This window comes from Brienomyrus brachyistius, chromosome 7, assembly GCF_023856365.1.
Source record: "Brienomyrus brachyistius isolate T26 chromosome 7, BBRACH_0.4, whole genome shotgun sequence".
Classification (NCBI taxonomy): domain Eukaryota; kingdom Metazoa; phylum Chordata; class Actinopteri; order Osteoglossiformes; family Mormyridae; genus Brienomyrus; species Brienomyrus brachyistius.
Window position 1 is genome coordinate 24,733,242 of NC_064539.1, and position 15,070 is coordinate 24,748,311.

Genomic DNA, 15,070 nt, shown 5'->3' on the forward strand with positions numbered 1-15,070 from the left:
CAAACTATGACACGTGATAAGGGTCGAAAAAGGAGTAGCATTTTTTAGCATTTTTTAAAATCCTGTTTGTCAGTGTAGTATGACGTGTGTAGAGGCAAATTTCACGGAGGTAGCTAGTAGATTAGTGAAAAACTCAGTGCAAAGTGTTACAACGTAACTAAACACTAGTATTGCGAAATAATTTTTGCGCCATTGTGGGTGAGATTATCATGCGTTGTCAATCACACGTCATACTTATTGGTTATTTCCTATCAATGCTTGGTTCCTATTGGGTTAAAACATTGGCTCTACATTAAATCCTTCCACAGTGATTTAAGAACTTATTTCTTCAATTGAAATACCACCCAAAAAACAGCATTATTTATATAATACCTTTATACCACAATATGCTAAGGTAGTCCTTCTCAATCCTGTTCCTGACACCCCCCCCCCACCCTGCCAGAATGTTTTAATTCCGAACCCACACTGATTTCAACCTGCCACATTCATTATTAGCCTATTAAGGACCATACAAGCCTAATTAAAATAAGGCTGGAATGAAAACATTCTGGGTGGGGGGTGCAGTGCCAGGAGCAGAACCGAGAACCGTGGCTATACAGTCATGTAAACATACTTGTCATAAGCACATTCTAATTACCTGCATTTACTGCACTAGTGAGCTTGACGGCCCCCAGTTATTACAAATGTACTGGCCCAGCCTATTTCCACTTGCTCTCTCATTAATTCCGGAATGCAGTAAGTGACGAGTGATGACCGGGCTCTGCTCACTCAGTCTTCCTGCTTACATTTGAAGCAGTGCTGCTCCATCTGCCAGCTAGGTTGAGCTCATCTGAGTCCAACCCCCCTTTCACCCATGTGCACGTTACAGTCTTAAAAATACCACAAACATTCCCTTAGCACTAGAGTTGCAGCCTTTCCTGCCTGAAACACGAATTACACTCAGCAAAAAATACTTCGTTTTATTATGTTTTATTATGTTACTTAGCCCGCAGCCAGGTTATGTGCAGTGGATGTACCATCCTGTCCTTATTTCCTGGGAGTGTCTCCCCGCTAACTAGCTGTACTTGACTTTCTTGCTCTATCTGCTCCGGATCGATCCGGGGAGTCTGTGTGTTACGTGAATGAGGATGTGGTCCTGATGAGAGAAGCACAGGGGACAGGGAATTGAAAAGCAAAAGCAGGGGGGTGTCACCTCTGTGATCCTGAGGAACTCAAGCTATGTCACCAGGCCCAGAATCCAGAAAGATGGAGGCTTACCACCCCCCCCCCCACGGAGTGACTGATATACCTGTTTAATCAAACCAGCTCCACCCACCCAATCCATAACAGAGCTACGAGATGGGGGAAAAGAAGTCAAAGTCTTTCTTCTGTCTCACAGGGCTACCGCCATCTTAGGAAGGAGAGTCACATGACCACAGCATTCATGCTGATCCACTTCACCTGTCTTTGGCTCTCCCAGTATTTGTATATATCAGTGTGTTCTGCCAGTAACCAGACCTCATTTGACAGCAGTGTTAGTATTCAGTCCCACTCAAATATTCAATCCCACTCAAAGTCTGTATTTTCAATTGTCTGCATTATTTTCATTCCATTTAGGCATTAAAGCATCAAGAAATCATAAAAATAAAAATAAAGGCACTTTTGGTTTGTTTTCAGTGCAAAATTTGTTCGATTCATAGATCAGGTATCATTTGCATGCCAACCGGCATCAACTGCCTTGTGAGGCTGCTGATGGTGACCAGCAGCACCCCCTGCTGTCCACACTCATGCTCTGCATTGTGCCAGGTGGCCCTTAGCAGAAACAGGAGGTAGCAGCTGCTCAGTTCCCAACGAAAAGAAAAGACATGAATTGAGATGCTGAGAAGCTGGTTGATGACTCCAATCTCCGTCATCTTTCGGAGCCCCTTTCAAAAACCTTCCACAGACCTTCTGTCATTTGATGTTCCTTTGATTACCTCTTTGTAGCTTGTCCTGTTCTTCTTAGCGAAGCTGTCCTGCCTGCTTGTTCCATGTCCCTCGTCCGTGACGTCTGACCCCTGACATGGCTGCTGGGAGGTGTTTTTGAGCTACATGGTGTCGTGTAAGTGCCGAGATGCAAAATCTGATCACTCACATGGAAATGAGTAGAATTAACTGAAGGGAGCACGACTTTTTAAAAAGTCTGAAAAAAACACACACACAAACTAAAAAGACAAACAGACCCTGGACAAAACAAACACAGCAGCGAAATGTTATCAGAGCATTGGTAATGAGTAGTCATAAGCAAACAGCAGATAAGGTTTCTTTTCCAGTTTCTACATCCCTCCATATCTACACAAAAAAACTGTCTTAAATTAGTTGTTTTGTTGTTATTTTGCCGTCTCTCCTTTATACAGTTTCAGGGTCATGTCACTAGCTGCTTCCTTACCTCCCAAACCCCCCTCCAACCTGCACAGTGTGTATTAATCAACCTCAGAGTCAGTGATTCACGTGGAATCTGAAACAGTAAAATTATTTGAGCACCCAGTAGGAAGCCCAGGTCTTAGGTCAGTCCTAAATTCAAGCCAGTAATCAGTGTAGATGTATGCATTGTTCCATACACATTAGGACAACACATCCCGTTCTCAGTAACACTCCTGGATTTGGTCCTGGCACTGAAAGTTATTGAGTCAGCTGAGTTGATTAAAACCCAGCTTCTCCTGTCCGCTGTTTTTAAAGGCCCGGTGTAGCTTTTACGGCTCAGGTTTACACGGCTATGCACTGATCCAGGACCTGGACTTACACGAATGTAAACACTACCCAAGTGACATCTCGTAATCCACAGCTCTTTGCCTCTGATCACTCTCATGTCAGACACACGATGCCCATCGGCCAGTAGCGTGAGGAATCTGACAAATGCTCTATGCATCACTCCAGGACCGGCCTTCACGTCTCCCGGGAAGTTAAACAAAGACGAAACTCCGCCCTCCCCGCCCCAAGTCCGAATGAGACACACCTCCACGGCAGAAGCACGGAAAGCACTGCAAAGTCTATTGCGTTTCCTAATGAAACATTTAGTAATAGCAGTACTTAAAGATTAATTTACAAGTCTCATTGATGCTCTTTATTGGGGCTATATATTTCTTCGGCCACGGCTGTTGCGCATCCTTTTGCAGGGAAATTGTGAACTTTCGGGGTTGTGCAAAGGGCAGGGCTGCTGCTTCAGCCCGCTCTTGACTCGCTGGATCGGGAGGAGTGACTGATCGCGCAAGGTGAGCTTCGACAGGTGGAGAAACGCTTTATTTAACTCGGCCGACTCTTCCTCGTACCAGGATAAGGAGGACGACGGGAGTAACGAACGGAGACTTCAAAACTAGTAATAAGACAATACACTTTAACACAACTAGGAGACGAACAGGTAATCCATCATAATTTTACTGAGTTGTGGGGCGTTTTTTAATGGTAGTTTCTTGAAGGTGCCGGTCGACTTGAGCAGGTATGAGGAGTGTTTATACTGACATGAAATGCATGTGCCTGTTTACTAACTATGCAAAGTGTTCGGAGGGAATAGTTACACCCTTAAGAACCATTAAATTTGTAAGTGGTTTTAATAAAACTCTCCTTTCATGTTTAAATAAATATTTTATTTTGAAATTTAAAATGATTAAGTTTTTAGATGGCTATCTTAATTCGGTATGAAATTAGGATTCGTTCCTGAATAATATTGCATAACATCGGAGATTATGAATATATTTAGGTTTATGTGGAAGGGGGTAGCGCGAGCTGTCAGTGCACATCTGGAGCCTTTCTCAGGCGCGTGGGTAGGGCGAAGCAGGGCACTGTGGGTAAAATGTTACATTATGACTGAAAGACGTCGCTTGGATCGATGCACTTTGACCTGCGGCACTGCGCTGTGTAATTCAGCACAGTTCTGCGTCAATATAAACTAACCACTTCAGTCCCTTCGCGCTTTTGTGCCTTGTCCCAATTGTTACGCAGTATTTTTTTTTTTGTTTTGTGATTTTTTTTAATCCACCTATTAATCTGATTTAATATTTTTAAAGCCCAGGAGGTTTGCATTTACGGTAAAATTCATATTGTTCAGCAAGATCGCTGTCTGGTCACGGATGGTTGCAGTTTGATTCTGAAGAAAGTTTGATGGTGTGTTGTGGCCAGATTGTTAGAAAAATAAAAAAATATTAGTAAAAATATAGTTTTTATTATTTGAATACCTTGTATAGGCTCTGCTTCTCCCTTTAGTGACTCTGCGTGAGGCTTATCTCTAACCCTGACAAGGAAAACATTGTTTCTGTACTTTGCTACTGTTCACATTATGTTTCTATAGGTCCACCGATATGATTATTAGTGTATAAGATGTATGCATCATATAGGCCTACAATCATGATTTACAGTTTCTCTATGTCTACATTTTTACAGGCATATAACCTCTGATGTTTACGCTTAGAGCTCGTTAGTGATAGAACGTGTATGAATTATCAATGAAGCAGTGGCTGCAGCAAATAGATAGTATAAGTTGCATAACTCTGGTAAGGACTCCACACCAACTAGTTTAACAAGTTGTGGTTATGTATCCCCTCTGGTCAAGAACTAATTTCATTCTGTTGTCATGAAGTATTTTAGCACCGTTTTTGAGAGCAGATTTGAAATGGATTTTCAAGATTAAAGTGAGGGACAAGGTAGAATTGATAGTGAGATTAAGACTTTAGATGGGATAGAGGACAAGCTGGGCAGCAGGCTGGGCAGTTGCAGTGTGAGTGGTGAGACAGGCCGGGCAGTGGTAGTGTGAGTGGTGAGACAGGCCGGGCAGTGGTAGTGTGAGTGGTGAGACAGGCCGGGCAGTTGCAGTGTGAGTGGTGAGACAGGCTGGGCAATGGTAGTGTGAGTGGTGAGACAGGCCGGGCAGTGGTAGTGTGAGTGGTGAGACAGGCCGGGCAGTTGCAGTGTGAGTGGTGAGACAGGCCGGGCAGTTGCAGTGTGAGTGGTGAGACAGGCCGGGCAATGGTAGTGTGAGCGGTGAGACAGGCCGGGCAGTGGTAGCGTGAGCGGTGAGACAGGCCGGGCAGTTGCAGTGTGAGCGGTGAGACAGGCCGGGCAGTGGTAGCGTGAGCGGTGAGACAGGCCGGGCAGTGGTAGCGTGAGCGGTGAGACAGGCCGGGCAGTTGCAGCGTGAGCGGTGAGACAGGCCGGGCAGTTGCAGCGTGAGCGGTGAGACAGGCCGGGCAGTTGCAGCGTGAGCGGTGAGACAGGCCGGGCAGTTGCAGCGTGAGTGGTGAGACAGCCTGGGCAGTGGCGTAGTGAACAGTGAGACAGGCTAAGCAGTGGTGGAGTGAGCAGTGAGGCAGGCTGGACAGTAGTGGAGTGAGCAGTAATGCAGCCTGTGCAGTGACAGGGTGAGTGGTGAGGCAGACTGGGCAGTGGTGGAGTGAGCAGTAATGCAGCCTGTGCAGTGACAGGGTGAGTGGTGAGGCAGACTGGGCAGTGGTGGAGTGAGCAGTAATGCAGCCTGTGCAGTGACAGGGTGAGTGGTGAGGCAGACTGGGCAGTGGTGGAGTGAGCAGTAATGCAGCCTGTGCAGTGACAGGGTGAGTGGTGAGGCAGACTGGGCAGTGGTGGAGTGAGCAGTAATGCAGCCTGTGCAGTGACAGGGTGAGTGGTGAGGCAGACTGGGCAGTGGTGGAGTGAGCAGTAATGCAGCCTGTGCAGTGACAGGGTGAGTGGTGAGGCAGACTGGGCAGTGGTGGAGTGAGCAGTAATGCAGCCTGTGCAGTGACAGGGTAAGTAGTGAGGCAGACTGCGCAGTGGTGGAGTGAGCAGTAATGCAGCCTGTGCAGTGACAGGGTAAGTAGTGAGGCAGACTGCGCAGTGGTGGAGTGAGTGGTGAGCTTGACAGACCAAAATCTAACCATTTTTGAGATGCAGCATGTTTCAGCACCCCAACCCCCTCCCCCCCACCCCACCAGTGCAGCATGACATTTGCCTGAGGGCTGATGGCCTTGTCCGACTAGCCAGGCAAATCTTAGTGACATACAAACACGGTGGGTGCAGTGCCAGGCGGCGGGGTGTTGACTTCCAGGAAAGTTCAGTGAACAATATATAGGAGGAACATTTAGTTATGTTTCTCATTTTAAACTGAGATCAAGATCAGCAGATTTGGCTGGGGCGAGATTTGCTTTCAGATTGTTATTTATTATTTTAAGAGTTCACTCTTGTAATGTTATCTGACCACTTTGTCTGCGGGAACAATAGTGATGCTGGTCTGATTTCCAGTGAAAATAAAAATACAAGCTGAGTTTGAAAGCCTGAATCTCCAGGTCATTGGCATGTAAAATGCTTGAGGTGGATCGCTGACCTAGAACTTATTTCACCTTTCATCCTGCCGGATTATTATTTACACACTTAAATATGAGCTGGTTAAACCCACTAAGAATCGTGTTACCCTTTGTTGCAAAACCTGCTGATCCCAAGCCGAGAGACAGCTGGGTGTGGAGAGTGGATGTCTAAATATTTTTGAGAAAAGTACAACCAATCAAAACGACAAACTGAGGAGCAAACAGTCGCGGTGACAGCGTGACCTTGTTCCCGAGGGCCCCCAGCACCACGTTTACCATACATTAGTGTCCCTAAAACGGACTCTGTAAACTCCGAAGCACCTGGAAGAGCCAAAGGTATAAACAAGAAAAAAACAGTTGCAAGAAAAGACGACGCATGGTCTCTCTCAGTACTGGTATGAACTGGCAATGAGGAAGTCGGAAGACCCGATAGAAGCTTCTGGAAAAGTTATTTTTCCATGGCCTATATCTCCTTGATGGCACACTATAATACTACTACTATTATTAATAATTATTATTATAAGATGATATGTAAAAAAGCTTCAGTCTCCTTGAAGAGTCTCTTGGCTGGTGTGGTTATGACTCTGAGCACAACATCAAGAGGACGAAGGGTGGAGATTCTGCAGAATTTCTTTACTTGGCAGGTATTCCCCCCCCCCCCCCCCCCCCCGCCACAGAACAGCCCCAACCAGCATCATAACCAACCTCACGAGGAACGAATCCAACCGGCTTTGGCTCATCTCTGACTTGCCGGACTAGTTTTAGCACTTTGTACATCTGTGGAATTTTTCTAAATTTTTGCAGATGCTGGGTGCTGAGTGGAGTGGCAGTGCAGGAAGTAATTTTGGCTGGCGCTTTGAACTTAGCTAGTGCGCTCTTTTTATCTTGTTGGTATCTCCTCTTGTTTTGGGGGGCACCCACACGTGGACCAGAGAAGTGGAAAAGCAAAGGAACGTCTCGAAGTGTAAATACGACCGGAAGGAGTAGAGATCTCATGTCAGGAGAAAATCCGTCTTGGGCACGCCATGGGTCTGCTCCCACTTACCAGGGTGTGGGAGAACATTCTAGTCACCTGATCCATTTATTGACATGTTTTTCCTTTGCTAAGAAAAAAGACTTCACTTGTGACTGCTTTCTTTTCTAGACCATGATCATATTCAAGTTTACAGGGCATTGCCTCTCTATATAGGTAATCCTGTATAGTAGCTAATTGTGTTGTTCCCATGACACTGATGTTACAATATTGTCAGGTGTTTGCTGTCATAAACTCTTGCGCTGCGTGACTAAGTCTTATGAAATACCTTGAGGCACTCTTTATGTTCTCTTATCAGTTTGGGGATAGCTGCTTATGCTACTATCCTGTAAACTCCGCGATGCTGATCCACAATCGCACTTATGTCGTTGCTCATGTGTTTATCCGAATGGTGTCCAGGTGAGAGGGGTTAAGAGAGCAGAAGAGAGAGAGGCAAAGTGTGTGTGTTTCAGCAACGTTACCGCAAGGCTTGTGAACCTTGAAAAGCAGGACCTCTTGCAACAGCCCATGAAAAAACCACATTCTTAAATACCTTTAAAAATAAGGTGTCAGAACTGTTTATCTGATGTGCTGTGTGTTTAATCTTTTTTCTTCCGAGTGCATTAATTCAAGTAATTGTTTCAGAAAAGCCACTTGTGTATGCATCATTTTCTCATACTGTTTGTTTTCCATGCCAGGCCACATCCCTTCATCTCCATGTGATGACATCACTGCCTGGTCCCTCCAGGCTCACAGCCCCACCCAGCAGTGACTACTGTCAGCTAGGCAGGTGAGCTTGTTACCCGAGGGCCACCGTGGATGTCGAAGGGTATTTTCCCCTGTTTCGCAAGGGATTGAAGTGCGGACTCGGCAACCTTAGGAACACGAGCCGTCAGCTCAGAGCCCGGAAGCTGAGACACATCAATGAAGGTCACTGACAAGAAGGATCTCAAATCTGAGAATGAAGCAGATTCAGATTAATGCATAAGAAACCGCCTCTGGCATGACACAGGCTCAGGGCTGTTATTTTGTCATTATTTTTCTTTAATAATGCAGTATTGTCAAGAAATACCTGTCTACACAAGAAACGTATATAAGACGCGACTTCTGCTTGTGCATATTCAGGGTGTGGGCAAAATAACGGAAACGCAGCATAAAAAGGACTTTAATTTTGAAGTAAACTGTCTACTACATAAGGGACTGACACAGTTACAAAGGTGAGTCATAATCAGCTGAATACCATAAGCATGTATCAGCTATGAGGCCTGACAGTCAGAGCTTACAGAGTTAGGACTTGAATTTCAGGTACTTTGGTTATACAAGCTGCTACATTAATTAACACGTCAAGAGGAATTTTTTTCAAAAGTCGCATCGATGCAAGCAATACGTGGACCTCCAACAATGACAGCACTATGTCAGAGAATTTCTGGTTATGATTAGATTAAGTGTCGAAGCATCATGTTGTGCGCTTCCTTCCTGCGTCATCCCTGTATCCCTCACTCTCACCCCCCCGGTCATTCCACACACATCGAGGTGTCAGATCGTACACGGCCCTCCCATTAAGAAGAGAGACATAAGATTATCCTGTGTGGTGAATAATGTCAGTGTTGTATTGAAGGGCCTTCTCTGTTACTTTAAGATAATGATGTAAATAATCTGAAAACACGATATAGCTTCATGGAATAATGGGGCCTTTTGCTGTTTTACGCGTTTCTCTCATGCTACAGATACAACATGTAAGATGAATTAAATGCGTGTTCCTTATCTTTCTTTGGGAATCCAAACGCTACTGAGGCCAAAGGGCATGCAGAGTGCAAGGTCGATATATCAAACCTATCAAAGATTGTACTCCAGTATGAGACAAAATCACTTTATCATATAGATCAATGTTTTTTTTTTTTTTTGTTATGTTTAGTTGTGAATCTGCACCATGAACAGTGTTTTATTTTAATAGTGTCTTATTTTAGTCTTATTTTAAATGATAAAATATGTATTATTTTAAATTACATTTAATTTCATAATTTTAATTAATTTGTATATCATTTTTAAAAATTATTTTTAAATCTTTCTTACATCGCATTCTCTACCAATGTGACTATGGTGGCGAAGTCACTATATACATCGCACCCTGCCCCCTGCATTTGCCCGCCCTCCCCCCCAACGTCAAACTCCTTCTGATGCCACTGGGCCCAGGTGCACCCCGTAGTGTTTCGTTGAAAGTAATGCCTCTCATTTTGTCCACCCAATATAAATTATCAGAGGATAAAGAAAATTTTCAATGGCAGCACTGGTCGTTTCAAACAAGGGTCTTTCATTAATTTTAACAGTCAGAACTAATGTTGGTTAATGTTCATTTGTTTTTTAATTCTTAATTTAGATTCCAGTCTTTGGGGCAGATCTATTAGGGGGGGAAAAGTGCTGCGTGAAATTTAATGTAATGCATAATTATTGACTATTGGTGTTTTTTTAGGCACATTTTTAAGATAACTGTGCTGTTTTTGTGTGGCGGTGATGACTGTTATGAAAGTTGTGGATATGGATTAGAGTCAAAGCATTTTATTAGGATGGCAAAACGGAAAGCAATTAAAAAGGGAGTGAAATACAGTCACATGGATCGTACAAACAGCAGAGGTGAGTCAGAGGCAAGTCGTAGGTCAGTTAAAGGTGAACCTTTGTCTGAGAACTCTCAGAAAATGAGCTGTGCTTTTTCCCCACTCTGAAAAGGAAAAACAGGTGTGTATGAATGCTGCTCGTGCTGTGTAACCATGAGAGAGACAAACAAGGCGGAGTATCTTAGTAGCTTTCTATCTGTTTAAACGGGCAGAACTGTAAGATGTAAATCACTGCCACAGATAGAAGGGTTTGGTCTGCAAATAAACAGTGTAATTGCATTTTTGGACGTGCTTTGTGATGTTATCTTTTTGATTCCTTATGATAGTCATGCTTCTCTCCCTCTCCCTTTAGACCTTAAGGAAGCATGGCAGCCCAAGTAGAGGTGAAATCAGTACAGGGGGAGACAGCAGGGGTCAGTAGTGGACATCTGAGGAGGACTGCTGAGCCTCCGTCCGGCACCCAGGGGCACATCTTCCTCAGCCCGCAGGCCGGAAAACCAGCCCTCCTCACCCCTAAACCTTTCTCTCTGGAGAAGACCCTGTCCATCCGGCCCATTTTGCCTCCCAAGCCTCAGGTTCCAAGTGCCCCTCCAGGAGCTAGCCAAACCAGTGACCTGAAATCCAGTGAACTCAGTCTTGCTGACTCTCCTGGAGTCCTCGGTGGGGACCAGACCAGATCTATGAAATCCAACACACCCACTGCTCCTAAACCAGCCCTACACAGGAATCCTGAAATCAACCCACCCACTGTTGTTATACACGATCTCTCCAGTACCTTGCAGAGTAGTCTACTCTGGAATTCTAAATCTAACCTGCTGAGTAAGCCCAAACTGGATCTGACTGAATCTTCTATATCTGTCCCACTTAATGCACCAAAAGCCAATCTATCCACTACTCCTAAACCTGATGATCCCAGTACACCAAAACCCACCCCACCTCATACTCCTAAACCTGACCTTTCCTCTGTACCAAAACCTGTCCCACTTAGTACTCCTAACCTTAACCTATCCAAGTCTGAGGTATTTGCATCACCTGAACCCCTTGCCAATCAGGCTACCTCCATAGACTCGCCTGAAAAGCCCAGGAAGCTATCCGTGTTGGAACGGATCAAGATGTTGTCACAGTTCCGGACCTCCCAGGAGTCATCAGCATCTGAGTGCTCTGGGATGACCCAAACCGAGCGGCAACCACGGATGAGAATGGGCGCTCCCATAAGCAGAGCTAAGTCGATGGGCTCTCTTGACTACGCCAGGTGGGAAGCATTGAAGGATATGACTGAAGAAGAACAATCTAGGGAGGAGAAGTCATCAGTCTCACCACTACTGCAGAGAAACATTGTTGTGGTTCAGCCTGCCACTCCACAATCTGCAGGCTCCCCACACAAGGTGGCGGCCCCCCGGAAGACGGGGGCCACTGGCCAGCTGAGCGAACTCACGTCTAGGTTTGAGTCCCTAAATACCCCAGACAAATGCCAGCCAGACAAGGAGAATATTCTGGAGAGAAAAGGGAAAGAGGTCAGGTGCACGGAAGAGGTCACAGAGTCACAACCATCGGAAAACGCAGACAACAGCCTCAGGCAAATGATGCCGGAGTGGAGGAAGCAGGACACGGATCAGGAAGAGACTGCTTCCAGCATAAAGAAGCGGATCAGTCTTCTGTTTGACCCCTCCTCTGCCCAAGGAGGTGGGGTCTCCACACCCCTGGAGGTGGAGCCTCATTCATCGGCGCAGCCCATCCAGGAGGTGGACATCTCAGTGGGTGTGAAACAGCGGATTAAACAGTTGATAGCAGAGAGCCCTTCTCAGTCCCTCATTCAGAGAAAGGTCAAGCCCCGCCCCCTCTCTCAGGACCTCACCAAGTGGTAAGTCACAAGTGTCTCCTCTCTGCTCTGTCTGTTAACAATGTACATTTGTCAAATCTGTTATTTTTTTTTATTGGGAACCTTCAAATGTAGTTTGTTTATACAGTAGGAAAGTACTTGGGCTGCATGTATTTTTAACCAGCGCAGTAGTCAGTAAGAGTTAAGGGTCTGCGCTGGTAGAGCACAGATTCTGATTATATGTCGTCTCTGTGACAGTTGGTTTTAAGAAATCTTTGGATCATTATTAACTGAAAAGTGTCTCAGTTTTTCACCAGGAATGTCTATGGACACTAGCCCTTCCACTGTTGGCCTGGAGAGAGTTCAGATGAGAGGTGTTGACAAGAAAGAAAGAGAGGCCCATGAGAAGGTTGGTTTTACCCCTTGTTGATCTTTTCAGTATGTACTACTAATGCAGTATTAGTGCATATAAAATTTGAGACCCCCTTCAGACTTTAAAGCTTTACCGATAGTGTCAAAACATCATCCTCTTTCTTTTCTCTTGAGGTGGAAGACCCTATGGCTGACTCGAGTATTAAGGGTCAAGACCAGAGCGGGGGATCCTTCACTACTTTAGACCAGTCAGGCAATGGTGGGACAGAGCTGGAGCTGCAGGAACTTCAATCAAACAAAGAGAAGGCACCAGTAGAGACACCTGAGAATGTAGTTTCCATCATTCCATCCCTCCAACTTGGTCATTTAGACCGCAGTGCAGTGAGTGAGGGCATTCTTAGTGCCCAACTGGAGGAAAAAACCTCGAAACTGGAAGAGGAGAGGCAGAAACAGATGGAGCTGGAGAGGAAATGCGAAGAGGAGAGGCAGAAACAGCTGGAGCAGGAGAGGAAACTGGAGGAGGAGAGGCAGAAACAGCTGGAGCTGGAGAGGAAACGTGAAGAGGAGAGGCAGAAACAGCTGGAGCTGGAGAGGAAACTGGAAGAGGAGAGGCAGAAACAGCTGGAGCAGGAGAGGAAACGCGAAGAGGAGAGGCAGAAACAGCTGGAGCAGGAGAGGAAACGCGAAGAGGAGAGGCAGAAACAGCTGGAGCAGGAGAGGAAACGCGAAGAGGAGAGGCAGAAACAGCTGGAGCAGGAGAGGAAACGCGAAGAGGAGAGGCAGAAACAGCTGGAGCTGGAGAGGAAACGCGAAGAGGAGAGGCAGAAACAGCTGGAGCAGGAGAGGAAACTGGAGGAGGAGAGGCAGAAACAGCTGGAGCTGGAGAGGAAACGTGAAGAGGAGAGGCAGAAACAGCTGGAGCAGGAGAGGAAACGTGAAGAGGAGAGGCAGAAACAGCTGGAGCTGGAGAGGAAACGCGAAGAGGAGAGGCAGAAACAGCTGGAGCAGGAGAGGAAACTGGAGGAGGAGAGGCAGAAACAGCTGGAGCTGGAGAGGAAACGTGAAGAGGAGAGGCAGAAACAGCTGGAGCAGGAGAGGAAACGTGAAGAGGAGAGGCAGAAACAGCTGGAGAGGAAACGGGAAGAGGAGAGGCAGAAACAGCTGGAGCTGGAGAGGAAACGGGAAGAGGAGAGGCAGAAACAGCTGGAGCAGGAGAGGAAACTGGAGGAGGAGAGGCAGAAACAGCTGGAGAGGAAACGTGAAGAGGAGAGGCAGAAACAGCTGGAGCTGGAGAGGAAACGGGAAGAGGAGAGGCAGAAACAGCTGGAGCAGGAGAGGAAACTGGAGGAGGAGAGGCAGAGACAGCTGGAGCAGGAGAGGAAACTGGAGGAGGAGAGGCAGAGACAGCTGGAGCAGGAGAGGAAACTGGAGGAGGAGAGGCAGAGACAGCTGGAGCAGGAGAGGAAACTGGAGGAGGAGAGGCAGAAACAGCTGGAGCTGGAGAGGAAACGCAAAGAGGAGAGGCAGAAACAACTGGAGCAGGAGAGGAAACTGGAGGAGGAGAAGCAGAAACAGCTGGAGCAGGAGAGGAAACGGGAAGAGGAGAGGCAGAAACAGCTGGAGCTGGAGAGGAAACGCAAAGAGGAGAGGCAGAAACAGCTGGAGCTGGAGAGGAAACAGGAAGAGGAGAGGCAGAAACAGCTGGAGCAGGAGAGGAAACAGGAAGAGGAGAGGCAGAAACAGCTGGAGAAGAAACGGGAAGAGGAGAGGCAGAAACAGCTGGAGCAGGAGAGGAAACTGGAAGAGCAGAAACAGCTGGAGCTGGAGAGGAAACGAGAAGAGGAGAGACAGAAGCAACTAGAGTTGGACAGAAAGAACCAGGAGAGGGAGGTAGAAGAATCACCCCAACAGATTTCCACAGCTGGGGAAATCCTCCCCACATCTCAGGCCAGTAGCAGCACCCTAACAGAACAAAGTGTAAGAGAAGGTGATGAAAATGCCACAACTGAAGAAGTTATTTTTGATGATTTCTCTGTGAGGCCAATGAGGTGGAGATATATGAGGAAAAGCAGCCTACTTTATGGAGACACTTTCCAGACTTCTCAACCGCCAGCTGATGCTTATGATGAGGGAGGAAAAAATGAAAATTATGTGGAAAATTTGAATGATCAAGAGCAACAAGGAGAGATTAGCGAAGACGATGAGAAGTTACAAAAGAAAGTAAAGATTGGGATTGACCGTGGGCATGATGGACAAGGGGGTGTAAAGCAAGAAGATACTAAGAGTCAGGGGGGTACAGAGATAGAGATTCTGGATCCCATAAAACAACCTTCCAACAGGTCCAGCCACCTTTGCCCTGGTGAGAAACTGGAAGCAGAAGAGGACAGATGTAGTGCTCCCAGACAGGCAGCCACGCAGCCACTCCCAAAGCCAGCCACTTGCATAGCGGTGAGTACTGTCTGTGTAGTGTTCAAGCAAAAGTAGATCATCCTCACCAACAGTAACTGAGACTCTATGCATGCCAGCATGCCTGGGCTCTTACGTTGCCCAGGTGGAACCTGAATGTCTGTTGCAGTGTGTTTGCAGTAATGTGGCATTTGAGTGTTTGTTACCTGATGTGCTGTTTGATGCTTCTTTGACTGTGGCTGAACAAGCTGTGGTTTGTTTGGGTCCCATGGTATGCGGTCAGGGGTGTGACAGGAGGGGAAACCAGGGCAGGGGAACTTGTGGGTGAGGAGTAGAGCTTGTAACGGGGCCCCTCCCTTGGCTGCTGCATTCTGTGCTCCTCAGACGACTAACCTGATAAGATACGTCTGCTGAACAAGGCCAAGGCGTGACGGACTCAGGCAAACATATGTATGTCAGGTTTCCCATGACACATACTGCATCGGGGTGGGGAGAACACACCCACCCTGCCCAGATAAAAGCCCATTATGTCAAACCATCT

General features: G+C 46.6%; 1 protein-coding gene across 18 annotated transcripts in view; it reads left to right on the forward strand.

The window, feature by feature from the left end:
- The window catches only part of LOC125746832 (golgin subfamily A member 6-like protein 22), a 51,764-nt gene that overhangs the window by 23,797 nt on the left and 12,897 nt on the right, over nucleotides 1-15,070 (forward strand). Inside the window, exons 1-6 of one of the 18 annotated variants that reach the window (XM_049021366.1) lie at nucleotides 2,970-3,376; nucleotides 8,019-8,110; nucleotides 10,285-11,793; nucleotides 12,058-12,160; nucleotides 12,298-13,856; nucleotides 13,971-14,571. In XM_049021366.1, coding sequence (XP_048877323.1) covers nucleotides 10,298-11,793; nucleotides 12,058-12,160; nucleotides 12,298-13,856; nucleotides 13,971-14,571 — 3,759 coding nt within the window. In that variant the 5' untranslated portion in view covers nucleotides 2,970-3,376; nucleotides 8,019-8,110; nucleotides 10,285-10,297. Of the gene's footprint in view, nucleotides 1-2,969; nucleotides 3,377-8,018; nucleotides 8,111-10,284; nucleotides 11,794-12,057; nucleotides 12,161-12,297; nucleotides 14,572-15,070 lie in introns of those variants that run through there. The other 17 variants (XM_049021361.1, XM_049021364.1, XM_049021362.1 and 14 more) reach the window with 17 other exon arrangements.